General features: G+C 51.2%; 1 protein-coding gene across 1 annotated transcript; it reads right to left on the bottom strand.

The window, feature by feature from the left end:
* Positions 1 to 298: 298 nt before the first annotated feature.
* HBEGF (heparin binding EGF like growth factor) lies at positions 299 to 13013 on the bottom strand. Its single transcript, XM_056862849.1, has 6 exons — positions 12971 to 13013; positions 11932 to 12114; positions 5493 to 5664; positions 1945 to 2100; positions 1065 to 1156; positions 299 to 387 (listed from the first exon to the last, which is right to left on the bottom strand). The coding sequence occupies exons 1-5, from the start codon at positions 13011 to 13013 to the stop codon at positions 1084 to 1086; spliced, it is 627 nt and encodes a 208-aa protein (XP_056718827.1). The 3' UTR covers positions 299 to 387; positions 1065 to 1083.
* Positions 13014 to 21239: the final 8226 nt, after the last annotated feature.

Genomic DNA, 21239 nt, shown 5'->3' with positions numbered 1-21239 from the left:
AAGTTCCGAAGTTAGATTTCGTCAGCAGTCTTTCACAGTTAAATCCTCAGCGGGGTGTCTGAAGGAATCCAGTTTACCAGTTCACTGTTTGTTTGCGAAGACTACTTTCCGACGTCGTCAGGGCGAGGGCCCAACTCTTCTCTTTATGCCGTGGCTTCACATTGAAGGGACAAGCCCATGGCAGAGAAATGTCTCTCTCTCTCTCTCCCTTTCTCTCCTTGGCCAGTTCTTCCAACTCAGAAAGGGAGCATCCTTTCTTCAAAGCAGCAATCCCCCCCTTGGAAGAGAGCGCGCTCTTCTGTTCATGCAAACTCCCCTTTGACTTTGAAATGTGTCCTAGAAAAAGTTTTATCCGCTGGGTTGTGAAGGCAGAGCCGCTCCCGCATCCTAAAATGCGACACAAAGATAACCAGGGTCAAAACAAGGCAGTCAATCTACTCAACAGTCATAATTCAGGATGGGAGGGGGGAGAGACAAGTCAGTCTGTCGCTGTAAAAAAAAGGGGGGGGGAGTCTGGTGACACTTTTATTCCAGCACAGAGTTTTTATGGACTGGTTCAGATACGTGTCAAGGGTCCTCACTAGCCAGACATTATCTCCAAGGTTATGACAGAAAATAAACTATAAACAGCAGGTCAGAAGGAAGGGCGGGGGAGTGGTAACTATGTAAAATTTGAATGTGACCAAGGAACAGAGATCACTCATAAATAGCACTCTCGGTCAATCTTCCTAACTTTGATCTTCTGGCTGCAACCTGCAATGGCTGAAGAGTCCCTAGTTCCCTATGTGCAAAACTGGGGGATCCTAGTCCTACTCGCGCTGTTTGTTGGATGCCCCATGCTATTTGATTGCACGGTTTTGCACTGTGTAATCCACCTTGAGCCTCTGCGGGAAAGGCAGGCTATAAATAAAGGAAATAAATAAGACCCAGACATTTCCCCTATTCTGTTCGGCTGCCATGGGATCAGTCCTTTCCCTTCGAGGAGGGCCAGGACAAATGCCACGGTCGTGCCTTCTTGCCACACAGCACACACCCACCCTTGGCCACATATTTGGAGGGGTTACCTCGCGGTCCCAGGGCGCATCAGTGGTTGGCAGTGATGCCCAGCTTAACCTTCTCTTCGTTTTCTACATCATAAACTCCTTGCTTGTGACACCTGGAAAGACGAAAAAAAGAAGAATCAAGATATGGGTCAATTTCAACCCTATGTGCAACAGGGCAAAACTGTCCGCTGCCAGTGGATGACAGGTGTACTGTTCCCATCCAGATCCTGAAAATTAGGAACTTTGCCTTGTGCCTCTTCCTTGGAGAGCATCCACGCAGAGCACAAGCTCTGGTTCCTTGTCCAGGAAGTGAGGAACGGAGTCCAGTTTCAGATCGCAAGCGATCTGAAACCGGACTCCATCCCTCACTTCCTGGACAACCTTCTCTGGTCCTGGGGCTCAACCGTGCAGAAGCGTTACTACAGGGGTCCCCAACCTTTTTGAGCCTGTGGGCACATGTGGAATTCGGACACAGCATGGTGGGCTTAGCCACAAAATTGCTGTCAGAAAATGGCTGCTGTAGGAGGCGGAGCCAGCCATAAAAGGATTACCACAGCTTAACCTCAGGAACACAGCACAGATCTTTTTGCTATGGTGGCAGCTGCTGCCAAAGCAACATTAAAAAATTTTTCACAGCCAATCAAATCTCCAATAGTCAAAAGCCCTACCTGGCCCCACCCACTTCCTAACAACACTTGGTGGGCACCAGAAAAGGTGTTGGCAGGCACCATGGGACCCACAGTCAGAGCCGCGAAGTATGAAAGCAAGCAAGCAAACAACGTATGTCAGGCCAAAAAAAAGGGGGGCTCTCGTGGCATAGGTACCCCCAAATGCCGGCATAGGGCACACAGCCTGGCACCTGGACTTTCCTCACTCTTCTCAGCATCCCCAAGTCTCTCACCTGAGCATCAGCAACACGCCAATGATGATAAGGCACAGGGACGACAGGACCACTGCCGTGACCGCCAAGACAGTTGTATGGTCATAGCTGCGGGAAGGGTTCTCCAACGGGAGACTGAAGGCATGGCATCGCTCTCCATGGTACCCCTGCTGGCATCTGGAGTCACGGAAAGAGAACAAAGCACATGGCTTAAACCCCAACAGTAACAGTCAAGTCATAATCCTTTGAATGGGGACCACTGGCTCCTCAACTCTTAAGTTTAATGAATAGAAGGACCGCCTTGCTGCCCTCCCTGCATGTTAAGATTACTGTTTGTCATCTCTCTTTTATGCCTGGAAGGACTGTCCTGCCGTGACACCATAAGGCGGCCCCCTTTAAGGCGTCTCTAACTCACTGCGCACAACTCTTTCTCAGAGGCAGTTAGGCCTGGCTCAGGCCAAGCCTGAGGAGCCAAGACCAAACCAGCTTAGAAGAGGCAATCTCAAGAGGAGAAATGATGTGGTGTTCCGACTGGTCACTATTAGTGTGCACGGTGCTTTATACAGCGACAGAGACAAACAACGCAGAACCCAGCAAGGTATAAAGGTTTGTTCTTGCAGCTACAAATGACCAGGCCAAAGTCACCATCCACCCATGCTGCTGCTTATCTTTACTTAGTATCTTCACTTTCAAAGAGAAGGGAAATTACCACAAGTGACTCATAGTTTCCCTCCTTTTCACACTCTCTGCACTCGTTCCTTGGAGCAGACATGCTTCTGAGCCCTTGCATCTTCACATGCCCAGGTAGTCTTACACACATGGTAAGAATAACCACTGGGGGCCAAATTCCCCCAGAGGTGAGTCAGAGCCGCGAAGTAAACAGCCTTCCAAGACCCACTGCTCAGACAGGAAAGAGGTGCGCTCCAAACATCTAGCTTGGGTGTCTCATGCTTCGAAAGAGCGCCGTTGAAAGCAGCACATTCCATACATCTGTGTCATCCTCAAGCGTCAATGCTCCGATTACACAGAAGCCAAAGGGAGGATGGCTGATGACACGGCCCCCAAATGCCCACCGCCATCCAGATCTAAGCACTGGTGACCTCAGCTAACCAGCCGACACGACGCACAGGGACCTATTCTAGCAGCATTGTCCCAGAGGGCAAGGATAATAAAAGCCTCCACTGTGGTTGGGAATGGCGGGGCACAGACTGATGCAGATGCTTGTTAGAGAGGCCGAGAGACACCTCCCTCGGAGGTCATGGAGACAAAATGCCATCATCCAGTAGCCTCACTCCACAAACAAACAGCAGCACTATGGCCAAAAGCATTATAAAGTTCAACATGTATATTTAAACAAATATAATATCTATACAACCACAACAATAAGACAACCATAGTGTCATGACAAACAACCCACAAAAAATATGAAAAGTACCCATGTAACTCTATGACTATGCCAGCTGTTTAGCTATGCAACAAGTAACAATAACACCATATGCTTTGTCCAACAGAGGACTAATAGGTCTGAAACATCACTTGTGTTCAGTGTCCAGACCCAAGTGGGCAGATCATAAGTACGAACAATATTCGTAATTGTCCATCAAGAAAACCCAGGCACTGTCATTAGGTTGTAAGTAAAAACGATGCCAGCAACCATACATCCATCGAGAAGGGAATCCGGTATATCCCGTTTCACCGTCCTTTCTTCAGTCGCATTTGATTTTGTGCTAATGTTCCAGACTATACCCAATCCAATGTTTCCCCATCCTCTGGGAATGGATATGGCCAAAATTCAAATGGCACTTGATGCCAGAACCATGAATTCGGAGACGCTATCTAGTGATCTTCCTCTCGAGTGCATATGCCTACAAGCAGAGGAAGGAGAGTGTTCTGCTCTCCCAATAGGAAAAGCTACCCCTTCTCATTCGCCATGGGAGGTCTCAGTCTCTCTCTCTCTCACACACACGCTCTCACAGTCTGCAGACCTCTGCCCAGCACAAAGCATGCTCTGGATGCCCCTTCCCTCGCAAACTCCAGGAGGCACTAGTGTGGCTCACAAAAGGGAAATGGAAAAGTGAGGAGCTCAAGGCTGTATCCCCTTGCTTGCAAAGGAGAACCAAGGACCAACTGGGCACAAGACTCACACAACTTGCTTGGAAACACCATGAAGAGCAAGGACCTTTCTCCCGCTCGAATTCATTACTCGAGGGAAGAGTTTCAGATCCTCCTCAACAAATGGAATAAGGCAGGGACGTTGTACTTTGCTGGCACTCGAGGTGCTACCTCTCATCACCAGGAAACTTCAGCGGTCTCCCCCGTCTAGCAGGCCCACCTGATACAGACCACGACCCAAGATGCAGTTGCCCAACTGAGTGTATTTTTTAGCCCAGCCTTTCTCGAAGAAGCTCAGAATCCTGCACGTGGTTCTCCCCCTTCATTCTATCCTCACAACATCCCTGCGAGGCAGATGAGAGCGACTGGCCCAGAGTCATCCCATGAGCTTCATAACGGGACTTGAACCAGGCTCTCCCCGATCCTCATCCAACCCCTACACGATACTGCCTCTCCAATGTCAAAAGCAGCCATTGAACAACACCCTTGATATTACCAGTCATAAGCAAGGCAGCTCTTCTCCTTCCACAATTCCCAGTTCTTTTTCTGAAGTTTTAAAAGCTTTTATAATGTCAGTTATTTCACTTGGAGGGCTGAGAGATACTCCAATGTACTATGAGAAACCTAGAGTATTGTGTTCAGTTTTGGGCACCACAATTTAAGAAAGATGTAGACAAGCTGGAACGTGTCCAGAGGAGGGCAACCAAGATGGTGAGGGGTCTGGAGACCAAGTCCTATCAGAAAGGTTGAAGGAGCTGGATATGTTTATCCTGGAGAGGAGACGACTGAGAGGGGATATGATAACCATCTTCAATTACTTGAAGGGCTGTCATATAGAGGAGGGTGTCGACATGTTTTCTGTTGCCCCAGAAGGTCGAACCAGAACCAACAGGTTGAAATTAAATCAAAAGAGTTTCCATCTAGACATTAGGAAGAATTTTCTAACAGTGTGGTTCCTCAGTGGTATAGGCTTCCTTGGAGGTGGTAAGCGCTCCTTCCCTGGAGGTTTTAAGCAGAGGCTAGATGGCCATCTGTCAGCAGTGCTGATTCTATTACCTTAGGCAGATCATGAGAGAGAGGGCCATCTTCTGGGCATGAAGTATGGGTCACTGGGGGTGTTGGGGGGAGGTAGTTGTGAATTTCCAGCATTGTGAGGGGGTTGGACTAGATGACCCTGGTGGTCCCTTCCAACTCCATGATTCTATGAAACCCAAAACACATCAAACAACCAGGCTCCAACTCCCCCCATGAAATGTTCCATTGTTTTGTGGGTTTTTGTCTTTTTCTGGTTTTCTTTGGACTGTGAACTCCATCCCTTCGATGTGAAGATGAACTTCTACCCCAATTTTTATTTTTAGAGGTATTAGTGAACAGGCATTCAGCCCTCCCTTCTGCAGAACATCAAGTTAAGCACTAGTAGTGCTAGTACAAATGTGCAAAAAGAAATCCGAACTTACATGCAGGAGGGCGCTCTTAGTGTCTTGATGTATTTGCATTCTCCATGGATACAATAATCCTTGTATCTTCGCAAGCAGGGGTCTCTCTTCTTCCCTTTCCCCTTCTTCCTTTTCTTCTCCTTCCCTTCTTTATTTGCTGTCACAGGATCTTGTGGGTTGGACAGGAAAGCAACTGGGAACAGGAGGAAAGCAATAAGATCGCCGTTAGATAGTTGGAATACTAATTAACCAGCATTGAATTATTACAGCCACCCATTATAAACTCGGCCCCTGGTTATAACACCACTTATCAGAAAGGGGCAGGTAGGAGGTGATACAACAGACCTCCGCCTGAAACTCTGGAAAGCTGCAGCCCGTCCAATGAGATGAGAGTGGCCAAAGGTCTGATTCAGGATAAAGCAGCTTCATGCGTTCAGCGCATGAACAACCCAAATCCTAAATGAAAAGTGACCCACACGCACCCAGGCGCTCAAGCAAGTCAGCGTGCAGGGGCCTCTGCTCACATCCTCACATCTGCTGGTGGCTCTACCCTGGGATTGCCTGAGCTGCGACGACCCACTTCCCCCAGCCCTCAGCTTCAGTGCCCCACTCTGCCCCCCACGCCCACTTTGTAAGGTTTGTCACATGGAACAGGATATCTGTCGGCTCTCTTATGCAGCAGGCAGTGAGCGAAGCTGCAAAGTAATGGTGGTGGGAAGTGACATCAAGTCATAGCTGACTTATGGCGACCCTCTAAGGTTTTCAAGGCAAGAGATGTTCAGAGGCGGTTTGCCATTGGCTGCCTCTGCGTGGGCTGAGAGAGTTGTGAGAGAACAGTGACTGGCCCAAGGTCACCCAGCAGGCTTCATGTGGAGGAGTGGGGAATCGAACCCGGTGTGGCGTAGTGGTTAAGAACGGTGGTTTGGAGAGATGGACTTTGATCTGGAGAACCAGGTTCGATTCCCCACTCTTCCACATAATTGGTGGATGCTAATCTGGTGAACTGGATTTGTTTCCCCCTCCACATGAAGCCAGCTGGGTGACCTTGGGCTAGTCACATTCTCTCAGCCTCACCTACCTCACAGGGTGTCTGTTGTGGGGAGGGGAAGGGAAGGTGATTGTAAGCCGGTTTGATTCTTCCTTAAGTGGTAGAGAAAGTCAGCATTTAAAAACCAACTCTTCTTCTTCTTCCAGATTACAGTCTGCCACTCTTAACTATTACACCCCATTGGCTGTGTAGACCTTGCCTTTTACTCCCAGGCAGCTTCAACAGCAGATGGCTACCTGAAGCCAGTGAATAGGCTACAACAGAGGTCTCCCCACAGATATTCCTAACTGCCCCTGCTATGAACTTGCTCAACTTTGGTTCGCCCATTATCTTGCAGACAACAGAGCTGCCGTTTGTGCTTTCTGAGCCCCACGGGCACACAAAGTTGGCCGCGCATGAACGAAAGTTGCAGAACTCCAGGTGGGACCCGTAAGAGGCCTCGCTTAGGAGTGTGCACGCCTCTTATCTCTTTAGACTTCTGAGGAGCTTCCAGTTATGCAAAATCCCAGGGGGGGAAAGGGTCCTCCGCAAAGGAATTATCATGCAGTTCCATCGATAGCTGACTCAGGAGTGCAGCCTGGACCGCTTCTCCTTTCCCACTCAGCCTCAGGAGCGCCCATCTGCAGTGCAGACAAGCGGTAGGAAAGGGGTGTTTAACCCTGGCTCCCCTGAAACGTTTCCTTCCTACCAAGCTGCTTCTCCCTCAGTTAAGTTCCTGACCAGGGTTAGTTTTCCACCCCACAGGGTTCCAGAGCAAGAAACACAGACCTGAAATTCCTGCAGAGGTAAAAGGGGCCATGGCTCAGTGGTAGACCCTCTGCTCAGCATGCAGAAGGTCCCAGGTTCAGTCCCCGGAATCTCCAGTTAAAGGGACTGAGCAAGTAGGTGATGTGAAAGGCCTCTGCCTGAAACCCTGAACAGCTGCCGCTGGTCTGAGTAGACAATACTGACTTTGATGGACCAAGGGTCTGATTCAGTATAAGGCAGCTTCTTGTGTTCATGTGTTAAGAATGGCTCAGAGAAGGAAGTTTCAAGAGGAAAGCAATGCAAAGATTAAGCACCTTCCCCCACCCAACATACTTTTACACTCCCAAGTGCCCCTCCCAAGTGCTCTTTGGAGCTGAGAAGCAGCCATCAAGCTAACCTGGCACAAGGCTGCAAGGTGAGGTGTACATTTATCAAAGAGTACTAAATTACAACTCCAGTTTGAAGCCGTCCTCATACAGCATCTTAGCAGCATTACAAAAGATGTCTTTGTACCCCGTTTTACAGCTTTGCAGAAGATGGCAGCATCTACGTAGATTTCATTTTTGGCTACTGTTCCTCCTCACAAAGGAGAGATCTGCACAGAATCTGTGCAGTGGATGACCACTATTTTGACCCTCTCAAGAATTCCCTTAGGACTTTTACCGTGCAAACTAATTCACCTTTGCAACATCTCCGTAACAGGGAGACTGTCAATATCTGGCCTCTTTATAGACAGAGAACTTTGGTTGAAACAGAGCCTTGGCCAAAGGGAATGGCAGAGCAGGAATCTGAAGCCCCCCTCCTAAAAACACTTGGCGGGCACCAGAAGAGGTGTCTGCGGGCACCATTCAGGACTCCTGGGTCAGACAGACAGAGCCAGAAGGCAATTTAATATTCACCTGTACCTTTCAGAAGGCCACTGTGCTCTTTCCTAGCGCAGCTCCCCAGTCCATCTTCCCCAAACAGCTCTGCACCAAAATTCAGCACCCCCAGGGAGCAAATCGAAATTTATCTCCTTTTTCCAGGCATTCTCCATAACAATACAGCGGGGGCCCTAGTCTAGAGCCAGAGAAGCAACTCAGACCCTCTTTTGTTGCAGGGCCTCTCCTGTTTGTCTCATCATCTTCTTGACTCTTCTAAGCAAAGACTGGACCAATGGATAAAGAAACACTCCAGAAGTCAATGTGTGTGCGTGAGCGGGGAGGGCTACAGTTCATTCTCCATTCTGCCCAACAAAGCGATTTTTCTCAAGCGTCAGACAGGATCCAATAGCAAAAGGAGGCATCACAGCTTCCAGGACGCACAAGGAGGTGGAAGCCAGATGGACAGCCCCGGGATCGTGCCCCCCCAATTAAGCACTCCCCCCCTTGCATGAAACTGATACAGCAACTGGGGCTGCAAACACCTTGTGAAGGACAGAAGTGGTTGAACTGCAGAGGCTGAATCTAAAGAAACAAAGAAAGGGCCACAAAAGGCTTGCAGGAGATGAGCTACGGGAACGGTGACCAAAGCGAGCGCTTAGCCCGTTAAGGGCCACCAAAGGGTGCTGAGTCACACACCCTGCACAGTTGCCCATCAGCTCCTCTGGATGTGAATGGTGATGTCATTCACCCTACCAAATATCTCACCCAAAATGGAGAATCGGTGTTCAAGGGGAAAGTTGGAAACCAAGGAGAAAAAAACAGAAGGGAGTCAGAGAATTAGCTGTAAGCGGACAAAGGAAGAAGAGGGAGAACAATGAGACCAGGAAGTGCACGGATGTGGTACAGGAACGAAAGCTCTTTTTCAAAACATGGTTGGGGGAGGCTGTCACTGACTCCTGTCGCAGAGGGGGTTTGCTATGCAGGCAGCCCAGCCCCTCCTGGGGGGGGGGGGAGATGCCAGGACACAGTCAAGATTAAAGGGAAGGAAAGCAGGACTCCAGAAGGCAAGACAGATCTTGATATGGGCATCCTTGTCAGCCAACAGCGAGTTTGTCTGTCCCACGCGGTGGAACCAAATACCTGTTGCACCAGGATCCAGTCCAGGACCAACACATGCTGGAGACTCAGGACATAAACAGGCAAGGAGGATGCAACGGTAACCCAGCCAGACACCCACAGATGGCATAACTTCAGCCTCAGTGACTAAGCCCAGCAAAGAAGAGCCACACCAGGTAGGTGGGGGACAGAGTGAGTCATCTGTGGATCCCCTCCGCCAACCAACCCACACCTACGGACTGGAAAATTAATACTTCCGTTTGGCCAGGCCTACGCACCCCAGAGGGATCAGCACAGGATGACCAACGCCTGAAGCGTCCCGCTTGCGCGCCGTCATCCAGCCCTTCTCAACCGCAAGTCTCCTCTTTGCTAGGGACGCACCAAGTGATGCCAAACGTCCACACTCGAGGTCTCTCTTGCTTTGGTGCACCTGAAAGGGCTGTCGCCATGGCTCTCCAGTGCCGGCAAATATTTTCGACATGAGGAAGGATGGAGGGTGGAGGTGTGAGGGAAATGCAGAAGTGTGTGGGTCTGCAGATTCTTGGAAGCAGAAACTAAGAAGCAGAGCGTGAAGCTCCAGCCACACTGGAATACTTGGGGAGCAGGAGGCCCCCAAAACATCCAGACTCACAAGGTATGAAGTGTCTCCCAACAGGACAGAAAGAAGCTGCCAAGGGGTGGTGGTTACTCCACCTGGCCCCTATTTTCCAAGATCAACAGGAGCAGGCAGAAAAGAAGGGCTCCAGGAGCTTCATGACATTTCTCCCCCACCCCCCAAAGCACTCTTCTGACCCGGCAGCTCAATCATTTTGGAAAACTCCATTTAAAGACAGGGGCTGGCGGAAGGTGAACGGTTGCATTTCACTGGAGAGCGCACACAGCACTCCGGACTCTCCGTGGGTAGCCGAGAATGAGCAACAGGCTCAAAGCAGGGGCGGGGAGGCCCCTCCCGGATAAAAGCAAGGTCAGAAAATAGAAACCAGGAACTACTGAGACACCAACGCGCTGGGATGGAAAGCAAAGGCGGCAAGACATTCGGTGGGAACATTCCAGCCTTCGCTCCCTCCCACCCCACCCCGTTGCAAGGTTTCATTCCTACTAACCTCGTACACATACAAGAGAAAAGGCACAGAACAGCTCAGACTGTCCTCTGACCACAGATCCACTGATTTCCCAGGATTTAGACTGAGCATTGCTCGTTTTTATTCCAAATTCAAAGGACTACCGTACTCATTTGTAACCTCATATCACATCACTTGCGTTTTCTTGCATTTGTCCCTACATAAACATGCCTAAGCGCTTTGCTCAATAGGAAGAAAACAGGTGATATTTGCTCACAATGAAGAGGTCAAAAATTAGTCTCCAGCTAGTCCACAAGGCACAGAGTTATGTTTCTCTGAACCGCATTTGCTGGGATTTAATCCTGCCCTTCGTGAAGAGGAGCTTCCAATTAATCGGACCCAAAATGAAGTCCCTCGTACCAGGACCTCTAGCCTAATACTGCCTGCAGTGACTGGCACAGGTTCTCCAGGGATTCAGGGTTTTCCTAGTCCCAAAATCCTTGAAATACCAGAGATTGGATTGGAGACCGTAAACATGTAAAATGGGTAATGTACCACCATGCTACAGCGAGCATCATCACAGGTCAGGTTAAACAAAGCCTAAATTTGTTTATTTTAAAACCCTGCCTTTCCCCCCAAAGCAGCTTACATCAGTCTCCTGTTCTCCATTTTATGCTCACAACAACCCTGTGAGTTGGTTAGGCCGACAGTGTGCGACGGGCCAGAGGTCACCCAGCAAGCTTCCATGGCAGAGTGGGGATTCGAACCTGGGTCTCCTAGATCTTAATCTGAAACTGTACCTACTAGTACACTAACTACTGTATGTGTGTGCGTGTGTATGCATAAAAAAATCCATTTTTATGCCCTGTCCTCGGCTGGGCTCAGGGCAGCTGACAATCAAACCACGACAATAAAATAATATACTGAAAGCATTTAAAATCACAAAATTGTCTAAAATCAGTAAAAGTCCTTTTCCAGGTATCATTGTGAATATATCAAGTGGTGCTTTCTTGTAGCATAAGTCCACTACAGGGCCTGCGAACAGCCAGAGCGCCCCCCACCCCGCATCAGCAGCTCAAAGTTGCCACTCTCAATGGACACAAGAAGAAGAGTTGGTTTTTATATGCCAACTTTCTCTACCACTTAAGGAAGAATCAAACCAGCTTACAATCTCCTTCCCTCCCCCCCACAACAGACACCCTGGGAGGTAGGTGAGGCTGAGAGAGTGTGTCTAGCCCAAGGTCACCTAGCTGGCTTCATGTGGAGGAGTGGGGAAACAAATCCAGTTCACCAGATTAGCCTCCGCCGTTCATGTGGAGGCGTGGGGAATCAAACCCGGTTCTCCAGATGAGACTCCACCGCTCCAAACCACTGCTCTTAACCACTACACCGCGCTGTCTCTCAACTCTACATGGCTACACTTCACCACTGGATTATAGCTAGAGAGCATCATGGAAGAGATCTGCCGATAGTCAGGATTCCCAGCCCAGCACACGAAAGAGCAGCCTCCCAGATCTGGAGGGAGCCCGGGACTTACTGCCCTAGTCCCACCCCAGTGAACTGTCTGCTCCCTTCCTATAGAGAAGAAAGATGGATCTCTGCCCCAAGGGCACCCACAGACATACCTCGAGGGAGTTCGCTGAAGCTATCCTGGGAGGACTGAACGCTGGCCTCCCGCTCTCCTTCACGCTCCAAGACCTCCCGGGCTGGGAGGAGCTGGGAAATCGCCAGACCTTCTCTGCCCTCTTTCTGGTAAACTTCATTTTGGAGCACTCCAGTGCCTTGGCCATCCACCAACACCGAGCAACCTGCAAGTGTGAAAAAGGACAAACGGATGGACCCGGAACATGCAGGCGCGGCTGCCGTGCGCCAGGCAGTTCTCCCACGCAACTGTCATCAAAGAACTTGTCAAGGGATATATCAGGCACGGGTATTTATAGATCCACCCTATAACAAAAACACACAATGCTCTGATCGGGGGGGTGGGGTACACATACACACACCAAACCCACAACCCTCCCTGTGGGTGTGTAAATGCCACACAAGTCCACACACTCCAATCCAGCCCGCCCGCATGTTCTCAAGGGCAACACACAAGCTCCATTCACACACACACACACACCTAGGTACAAAGTACCCACACCCCTGCCGCCTGCACAAGACACACGCCTGGCCGATCCGCGGCGCGCTGCAACTCCACGGGGACGGGCGTGCCCACCCAGCGCCGGCCCGCGGCTTGCACGTCTGAACGCCAAACGCGCGTCAGGCAGCGCTCACGCCGCTCGCCGCTTTTCTTTCGCTCCCGGAGCGCAGCGCGCGGCCACGATCCCCGGATCGGCCCCGGCAGGCCAGCCACCCACCCACCCGCCCGCCCGGCGCGCCTCCGCCTCGCCCGTCCCCGGGATCGGCTATCAAAAGGGTTAAATTTGGCCGTCGGGCGAAGGAGCCGCGTCGTCCCGAGCGATGCTCCGGCGGCCCTTGGCGCGCCTCTCCCGGCGAGAGAGCGGGGGAGCGGAGCCCTTCCCGGCCCCGGCGGCTTCCGACGGCCAGGGCGCGGCGCGGCCCCTGCCCGACGGGGCTGCTTCCCTGCCGGCCAGGCGCCGCCCTCCCCTCCCCTCGGCTCGGCTCCCAGCCCTCCAGCCCGCCGTCCCTCCCGGCTCTCACCTGCCGCCAGCAGGACGGCCGCGGACGCCCACAGGCCCTGCATGGCGCGGCGGGGATGGCCCGACGGCGCTGGCCGCCGCACGCTCCAAGCGGGGACGCCAAGCGGGGCGTCGGGGATCCGGAGCGCCTGCCTGCCTGCCTGCCTCTCTGCCGGGGCTCCTCTGGCGTCCAAGCCCCCCGTGCGCTCCGACGGCGACTGCCCGGGCGGCGCGGAGGGCCGGCTACAGCCCCGAGGGGGCGGAGCGGGGCGGGCGGCCCTCGTCAGCGCCGCCGCCGCCGCCTCGCCCCCATTCCGGGGCGCGCCCGCCCGCCGGAGGCCGTCGGGTGCGGCGGCGGGGCGGGGCGGAGCGGACGCGCCCTCGGCTGCCGGCTTCCCTTTGGGCTCGGCGAGGAGCGGGTTCGCCGTCCGCTTCCCCACCGCTCCGGGGGGGCTCGGCGCGCGTGGCGTCGCGGTCCGGAGCGGGGGGCACTGGTCTGGAGAACCGGCTCCGTTGCCCTCTCCCCCGCGTGAGCGGCGGAGGCTCATCTGGGGGGCTGGGTGGGTTTCCCCACCCCTGCACGCCAAACCAGCTGGGGGACCTGGGGCTAGGCACAGCTCTCTCAGCCCCACCTGCCTCACAGGGTGTCCCTTGTGGCACTGGTTCCCAACCAGGGGTCCGCGAGAACTAAATTAAGGTCCGCGAAACAAAGTTACAAACCCATAATAAATTAATATTTTCAATTAAAAGTTTTCTGTTATAAAAATATATATTCAAATATTATTCTGAGTTTAATGTTTAACTAACAGTTATGATTAAAGTTTATTTTCAAATTCTCTGAATTTTTATTTTGAACCTTGGGGTCCCTGCACCGAACAAAAAAGTCCTAGTGGTCCCTGGTCAAAAAAAGGTTGGGAACCACTGCTTGTGGGGAGGGGAAGGGAAGGTGATTGTAAGCTGGTTTGATTCTCCCTTAAGTGGTAGGGGAAATCGGCAAATAAAAACCCACTCCCCTTCTTCTGTGCTGCCCCTCTCTGCTGGTGGCCCATTCTAGAGTGTTTTTAATGGAGTGGTGCAAAGTGTGCCCGTGGGAAGGCCCTATTTGGTTGACCCCTCATCCCCCCCACCACCACCAAATGAAGTGTGCAGGCAGGAGAGCCAAACCAGGGCCCCCCTTGTGGCTTACCTCGGCCTGCTTCATTTCTTTCAGTCGCATACTTTCAGCCTAACCTGCCTCCCAGGGTTGTTGTGATGATAAATGGAGGACAGGAGAACCATATGAGCGGCTTTGGGTCTCCATTGTGGAGAAAGGTGGGGTAGAAATGGATGGATATATAATAATCGTCTTGTCTGCCTCACATTTGGCAGGCAGGACCCCATAAATGAATACTTCCTTTCCTTGCATCTAATCAGGATGGAGGGGGAAAGTTACAGGTGGGAATGTGCTGGATTTGAGTCCAGCAACACCTTAAAGGCCGCAGGATTTGGGGGATATAAAGTTTTGAGAGCCACAGCTCCCTTTATCAGAGGTTATGCGGTATTTGTCGTAGGAACTTTGGCCCTGAAAATCCTGCTGGTAGCTAAGGTGCCGCTGGACTTGAATCTAGCTCTTCTACTGGGGACCCCCACAGCTACTCTCTTGAAACTATTTTCAAGGTGGGAATGTGTTTCCTATGTAAACTAATGGAAACAAATATAATAAATCTCCAGGATCAGAGGAGCAGGCCTGTTATCTTGGGTGCTGTGGAGCACAGGCAGGATGGTGCTGCTGCAGTCGCCTTGTTTGTGGGCTTCCTGGAGGCCCCTGGTTGGCCACTGTGTGAACAGACTGTGGGGCTTAATGGGCCTTCGTCTGATCCAGCCGGGCTGTTCTTATGTTCTTAAAGCGAAACCAAGTAGTAGAAAAAATAATAATTTTAAGAATTTGATACAGGCTGCTGGACTAGACAGACCGCTGGTCTCATCCAGCAGGGCTGGTCTTACATCCTAAGACTAAAACCGACGGAGAGCCAGGCATTTTGGGGTACCTCTGTATTTGCCCCTTTCTCCTCCTTCAGGGTTTTTTTTGGAGCCAGGTCTGCAGTCTTCCATCGGGACACACTGCAGGAAGGCATAATGCTGCTGCTTTCCAGGGCTGGAGCTTTGGGATAAAGTTGCCCTGAAAAAAAATGTTCTGTTCTGAAAGCATTCCCAGTCCCCCAATGCAGAAATCATAGAAAGAACAGAGTAGGTGGTGTTTCCTTGTTGCGTGCGGCCCTCTCCATGCTCACCTTGAGGGGGTGGGGAGGAGCTGGAGTGTGGGGGTGGGGGGCGAACGGTCAAACTCGAGTTCAGTTCCGGTGAATCACATTGCGGTGGGGTTTTCTCTTTCATGTGGGTGAGGAGACGGAGGTGGCAGCGCTGAGTCGGGGTTGTCGCTTATCGCCTATTTGGCTCACGTCCCATCTCGGATGACTGACTGAGGAATGAGGAAATTTCTGTAGAGGATTGGCCCATCTCTCCGGGCATGGGAAAGGCTGTAGAAGAGCTCCACCCAACCGGTACGCTGAAAGAAATGTAAGCAACTTTGTGCCAAGAGTATTGGCACATTGGTGATGAAAAGGCGGGAAAGTCCCCGTTGCGTCGGCAGTGTTTGTAACCCGAAGGGGTTAGCCTTGAGAACAGGGCAACGTGGGAGCTGCCTCTCAAGTGTGGTGTAGTGGTTAAGAGTGGCGGACTCTAATCCGGAGATCCAGGCTTGATTCCCCACTCCTCCCCACATGAGCGGCGGACTCTAAGCTGGAGAACCAGGTTTGATTCCCCACTCCTCCACATGAAGACTGCTAGGTGACCTTGGGCTAGTCACCGTTCTCTCAGAACTCTCTCAGCCCCACCTACCTCACAAGGTGTCTGTGGTGGGGAGAGGAAGGGAAGGTGATTGTAAGCCGATTTCTCAAAGGTGGAGAAAAGCGGAGTATAAAAGCGAACTCTCCTCCTCTTCCTCCTCCTCCTCCTCCTTCTATTTTGCTGCTCTGCAAAGTTGCAGCCAACTAAGTCCTTCCTAGCATATATGCATGGGTTCAAATGCCCCTTATGACAATCTATGTCAGGGGACCTCAACCTTTTTGGGCCTGCGGGAACATTTGCAATTCTGACACGGCACGGTGGATGCAGCAACAAAACGGCTGCCACCAAATGGCTGCCACAGGAGGCAGAGCCAGCCAGGACTGCCACAGCTTAACTTCAGTAACACCATGTAGATCCTTGTGCTGTGGTGGCAGCTGCCGCCAAAGCAACATTTTAAAAAAATCAGCACAGCCAATAAAATCTCCAGTAGTCAATCAGATTACTACCTGGCCCCACCCACCTCCTAAAACACTTGGCGGGCGCCATAAAAGGTGTCAGCAGGTGCCATGGCACCCATGGGCACCACGTTGGGCATCCCTGATCTATATCTTCCCTGCGTGGAAGAACTTTCAGGGCAGGCATTTAATGTATGAGGCAGCCCTGACCAGATTGGGATCCCGGGGCTGTGCATCAGCGTCTCTATAGGCACAACTGAGAGACTCTCACAAATGGGACATGGCGATGCTGGTGGCCATCCCCTGCTGTTGGGCACCGGAGCCTAGACCTCAGAATCCTACTTCCTCTGAACATGGAGGCTCTATTGATGCCATTAACAGCTGTTGGCTGTTGCTGTTTGTTCTTCTATCAAAGAGGACGTAACACCAGGCCTCCCCCGTTTAATAGGAGCTTTTGCCGAAACCAGACAAATGAAGAGTCTAACAAACAGGCTGAGCGGTGTCTCCCTCTGGTTCTGCTTCCCTGGAATTGCCACTGATTTCATAATCTCCCACTGCTTCTAGTCATCTGTACAGTCATTCGGGCATAACTGCTGAATGAGAAAACTGCTGCTTCTGGAACTGCTCTGGGGACATATTTGCAGTCATTCCTCTTCAAGTCATACCTCCTGAGAACTGGGTGACCCAGTCTCTGCTTGCATTTTTCTTTAAACAGAAACTAGGGGTTCCTGGAACATTAGGTCAAGTACTGCTTGCCTGCAAGAGCCACGTCCCCACGGTAAACACCTGTCAGGGAGAGGAAGGAGAAACATAGCCCTGTCCAGAGCCCAACGCCGACCAGCCAGGCTCCAGTGCCAAGAGGTCAGGAAAGGGCCCAGCTTTGCCAGTAGGCCAAGATGTGGGACCCAGCCTTTGTCTGCCACGCAAGCCCACTTTCGGAGTGGGGCTGGGGGGGAGTGCATTAACCACCTGTCCATTTCACGCTCCAAATGACCCCTTGAAGGAACTTTGGCTGCATCAGGTTTCGAATTCATGAAACCTGAGTCACCCACACCTTAGGGCAAAGGAGACGCTGTCCTCGTGTTTGCCTGGGGTGTTTTGTAGTGCAGGGAAGGCAATTTAAGAGCACTGTAGGGGCCTGATTCTGGCCGGACCGCAGTGGCACCAGAGAAAACCATTTAAGAGTGTCGCGGGGGCCCAACTCTGGTTGGGTCAGCCACAGCAATGGGAGAAGAGGAGGGGCTCCTGCCTTCCCTCCTGTGCCGTTTTCCCTACCCAAAATAGTGCCAGAGAGGGTATTTGCCCGCATGGTCCCCGGCACCATTCCAGGGCCGAAAAATGGCATATGCTGTGGCAGTCACAACCATTATTGTGGCCTGCAACACTCTTAAATGGTTTTCTCTGGTGCCACAAAATGGAGATGTTTCCCCAGGTCAAACCTAGGGACAGGATCTGGTCTAATTGTGCTCCTAATGAACATTGCTGAAGGCGTAGCACACTTGGTGTGGAGTAAGCATAATTGAAATAGGGTTTCCAGGTCCCCCCTGACCACCGGTGGGAGATGGGGGGTAGGGTGGCCAGATCCAGGTTGGGCAACTCCTGGAGATTTGTGGATGGAGCCTGGGGAGGACAGGGACCTCAGTGGGGCACAATGCCATGGACTCCATGCTCCGAGGCAGCAGTTTTCTCCATGGGAACTGATCTCTGTAGTAGATCCCCAGGTCCCACCTGGAGGCTGGCATCCCTAGGTTGAAACCGGTGAGATTGACTTCGGAGGGACCGTGCAAAGAAGTGGGCGACATCAGGCAAGAGCCTCGGCCTCTGTGCCCTGTTGCTGGCCCTCCGAGGCAACTGATCGGCCACTGTGTGAAACAGGATAGTGGACTAGATGGATCACTGGTCTGGTCCAGCAGGGCTTCTCTGGTGTTTTTATGTATTTTCTCAGTGGGTAGCCGTGTTAGTCTGTTTGCAGTAGTCAAAAAGAGCAAGAGTCCAGTAGCACCTTAAAGACTAACAAAAATATTTTCTGGTAGGGTATGAGCTTTCGTGAGCCTGGCTCACGAAAGCTCATACCCTACCAGAAAATATTTTTGTTAGTCTTTAAGGTGCTACTGGACTCTTGCTCTTTTTGACTATGTATTTTCTGTTGCCCTTCTTGGAATGGGATCCGCTGCTGAAGCTTTTAATTTATGAATCCTTAGCAAAGACAGATGCTGCACAATGCAAAGCTGTAATTTACCAAATGCAAATCTATATTAACTGTATGATTTGAAAATAATCAGATCAGATAAAAGCCATGGGTTTCCCCCCCTTATAGAAAGCAGGAAGCCCCCAAAATAAAGAGAAATATTCACATGACGTTGTGCTCATTCTGAGCATGATTCAGTACGTTCCCGTGGCTTTCCCCGTTAATCCAGAGACAGACTTGTTTTTCTTTCGATTGAAGGGGGATCTTTGGAGTAGGTGTGTCTGTGTGGACACTCTCTGTCACCCCTGCAAGGAGGGGGGAGATGCAGTTAGAAGTAGAGGGGTATTTCCCATAACAGGTCCTGTATGTCATCTCAAGAGCTCCAGATGGACAGCGGTGTTTCTCACCTGTCCTCCAGATGGAGCTGCCTCAGACCCTGGAGAGAAGAAGAAAAGTTGGTTTTCATATGCGATTGCCGACTTTCTCTACCTTTTAAGGAGAATCAAACCGGCTTACAATCTCCTTCCCTTCCTCTTCCCACAACAAACACCTTGTAAGGTGGGGCTGAGAGAGTTCGGAGAGGACTGGGACTGGCCCAAGGTCACCCAGCAGGCTTCATGTGTATGAGTGGAGAAACCAACCCGGCTCTCCAGATTAGAGTCTGCCGCTCATGAGGAGGGGGGAATGAAACCCTGTTCTCCAGATTAGAGTCCACCGCTCTTAACCACTACACTACGCCGGGGGGTGCAGCAGTGGCAAATTGAACAGGAATGGGGCTATGCATACTGTTCCCTTCTTTTCCTGCACCACTTTCTGCTGCTGCTGTGGCCGAGGCACATTTTCACACCGGCACATGGATCCAGCCGTACTGAGAAACCTTAAAGCTCCTGACTGTGCGCCCTAATGATTGTTTCCTGAAGTGTCTGTAAATTTGGATAGACTTGGTGGGATCACCAAGAAAACAGCAGACGCAAACCAGATTCAGGGTCAAAAAGCAGACGGACCACCTGGCCCTTGGGCTGGAAGAAGCAATCAGGTAGGGTAGAAAAGGGGCCATGGCTGAGGAGGCAAATGGGGCAGGTCCAAGAGATGCTGCAGCCTTGTGGAAGCCACAGCCCACTCAAGCCCCATGCGACTGCAGTGCATTGCAGGGAGGGTTGGGAATGTATTTAGGGAAGGGGGTTCTTGGATGTGGTCCAGGTAAACAGGCACCAGGTCCTTCCCTGCTTCTGTGCAGTCCTTTGGGAAATACACAGGTGAACCATGCTCTGGAGCCATTCAAGCATAGTATGGACCCAACGCATGTCAGCACGGGATTAAATAGCACACTGTTTAATTGGCATATAGTAACTTGATCTCCCTGACCTGGATAGCCACAGGTTAGCCTGATCTTGTCAGATCTCAGAAGCTAAGCAGCGTCGGCTCCAATTAGTACCGTATTTGGATGGGAGACCTCCAAGGAATACCAGGGGTGTGATGCAGAGGAAGGCAATGGCAAACCACCTCTGAAGATCTCTTGCCTTGAAAACCCTACGGGGGTTGCCATAAGACAGCAGTGACTTGACGGCAAAAGAAACCTGTTGATCGCAATGGTGCTTGCAAACTGAGGGCCATGGCTTCCTTTATTGAGTCAATCCATCTCTTGTTGGGTCTTCCTCTTCTCCTGCTGCCCTCAAGTTTTCCTAGCATTATTGTCTTTTCCAGTGACTCTTGTCTTCTCATAATGTGACCAAAGTATGACAGCCTCAGTTTAGTCATTTTTAGTGTCTAGGGTCAGTTCAGGCTTGATTTGATCTATAACCCACTGATTTGGTGTTTTTTTGGCAGTCCATGGTATCTGTAACACTCTCCTCCGGCACCACATTTCAAAGGAATCTACTTTCTTCCTATCAGTTTTCTTCAATGTCCAGCTTTCACACCCATACATAGTAATAGGGAATACGATGGCATGAATTAACCTGATCTTGGTGGCCAGTGACACATCCTTACACTTCAGAATCTTTTCTAGCTCCTTTATGGCTCCCCTTCCCAGTCTCAATCTTCTTCTGATTTCTTGGCTGCCGTCTCCCTTTTGGTTGATGATGGAGCCAAGGAGTAGAAAGTCTTGTACAATTTCAGTTTCCTTATGTTTGGCAACTGGTGCCATCCTGGGAAATGGCTCTGGATCCCAAGAGCCACTTACCGCAGGAAAATTCTCTCCCATGAGGGTCATTCCGATGCTGTATGGAAAACCCCTTTTCCTCTCTGGGGAGGGAGGAGCTGACATGATTGAGTTACCTCCCTCTCCTCTCCCTTCTTCCCGAGCCCCATGGTTGAGAAAAAATAGTGTGCCTCTGCCTGTAGAATTTCATCAAGCTTCCTTGGAATGAAGCTGAAGCTGCCGTATTCATGTGATATGGGAGTGCAGAATTAGAAACGTGTCTGTGTTCTGAAATGTTTGTATGGGCCGTCTCGTTTTCTTTTAATCTGAGTGTGATCTCCTTCCTCTTATCCTGGTGTGCTTTTAATAAACTGCTTGACTGGAATTTCTGCTCTGGCAGGTGAATTTGCAACCCAAGAATCTCTCTCAGGTGCATAACTCTTTCCCCCGCTCTGACACTACAAGAGAGTTTGGGAGGAAGATTAGGGAGATTGCGAAGTGATTTGGAGCCCACTCTAAATAGGTCTCCTTGGTAGTTTAATTCAATGGGGCTTGTGTGTGTGTGTGTGTTCAGTGCCATCAAGTTGCTTCCGACTCATGGCGACCCTATGAATCAATGACCTCCAAAATGTCCTGTCTTTGACAGCCTTGCTCAGATCTTGCAAATTGAGGGCTGTGGCTT

This window comes from Euleptes europaea, chromosome 17, assembly GCF_029931775.1.
Source record: "Euleptes europaea isolate rEulEur1 chromosome 17, rEulEur1.hap1, whole genome shotgun sequence".
NCBI classification, from domain to species: Eukaryota; Metazoa; Chordata; class Lepidosauria; order Squamata; family Sphaerodactylidae; genus Euleptes; species Euleptes europaea.
The sequence above is the reverse complement of the archived record's forward strand: the minus strand, read 5'-3'. Positions and strand labels throughout refer to the sequence as shown.

Excerpts from the sequence above, each read along its gene's own strand:
- HBEGF (XM_056862849.1), bottom strand. The coding sequence starts at position 13,013 with ATGCAGGGCCTGTGGGCGTCCGCGGCCGTCCTGCTGGCGGCAG. Across the intron at positions 12,115-12,970 it reads GGCCGTCCTGCTGGCGGCAG|GTTGCTCGGTGTTGGTGGAT; the intron begins GTGAGAGCCGGG and ends TCACACTTGCAG. Across the intron at positions 1,157-1,944 it reads GGCGTGTTGCTGATGCTCAG|GTGTCACAAGCAAGGAGTTT; the intron begins GTGAGAGACTTG and ends TCGTCTTTCCAG.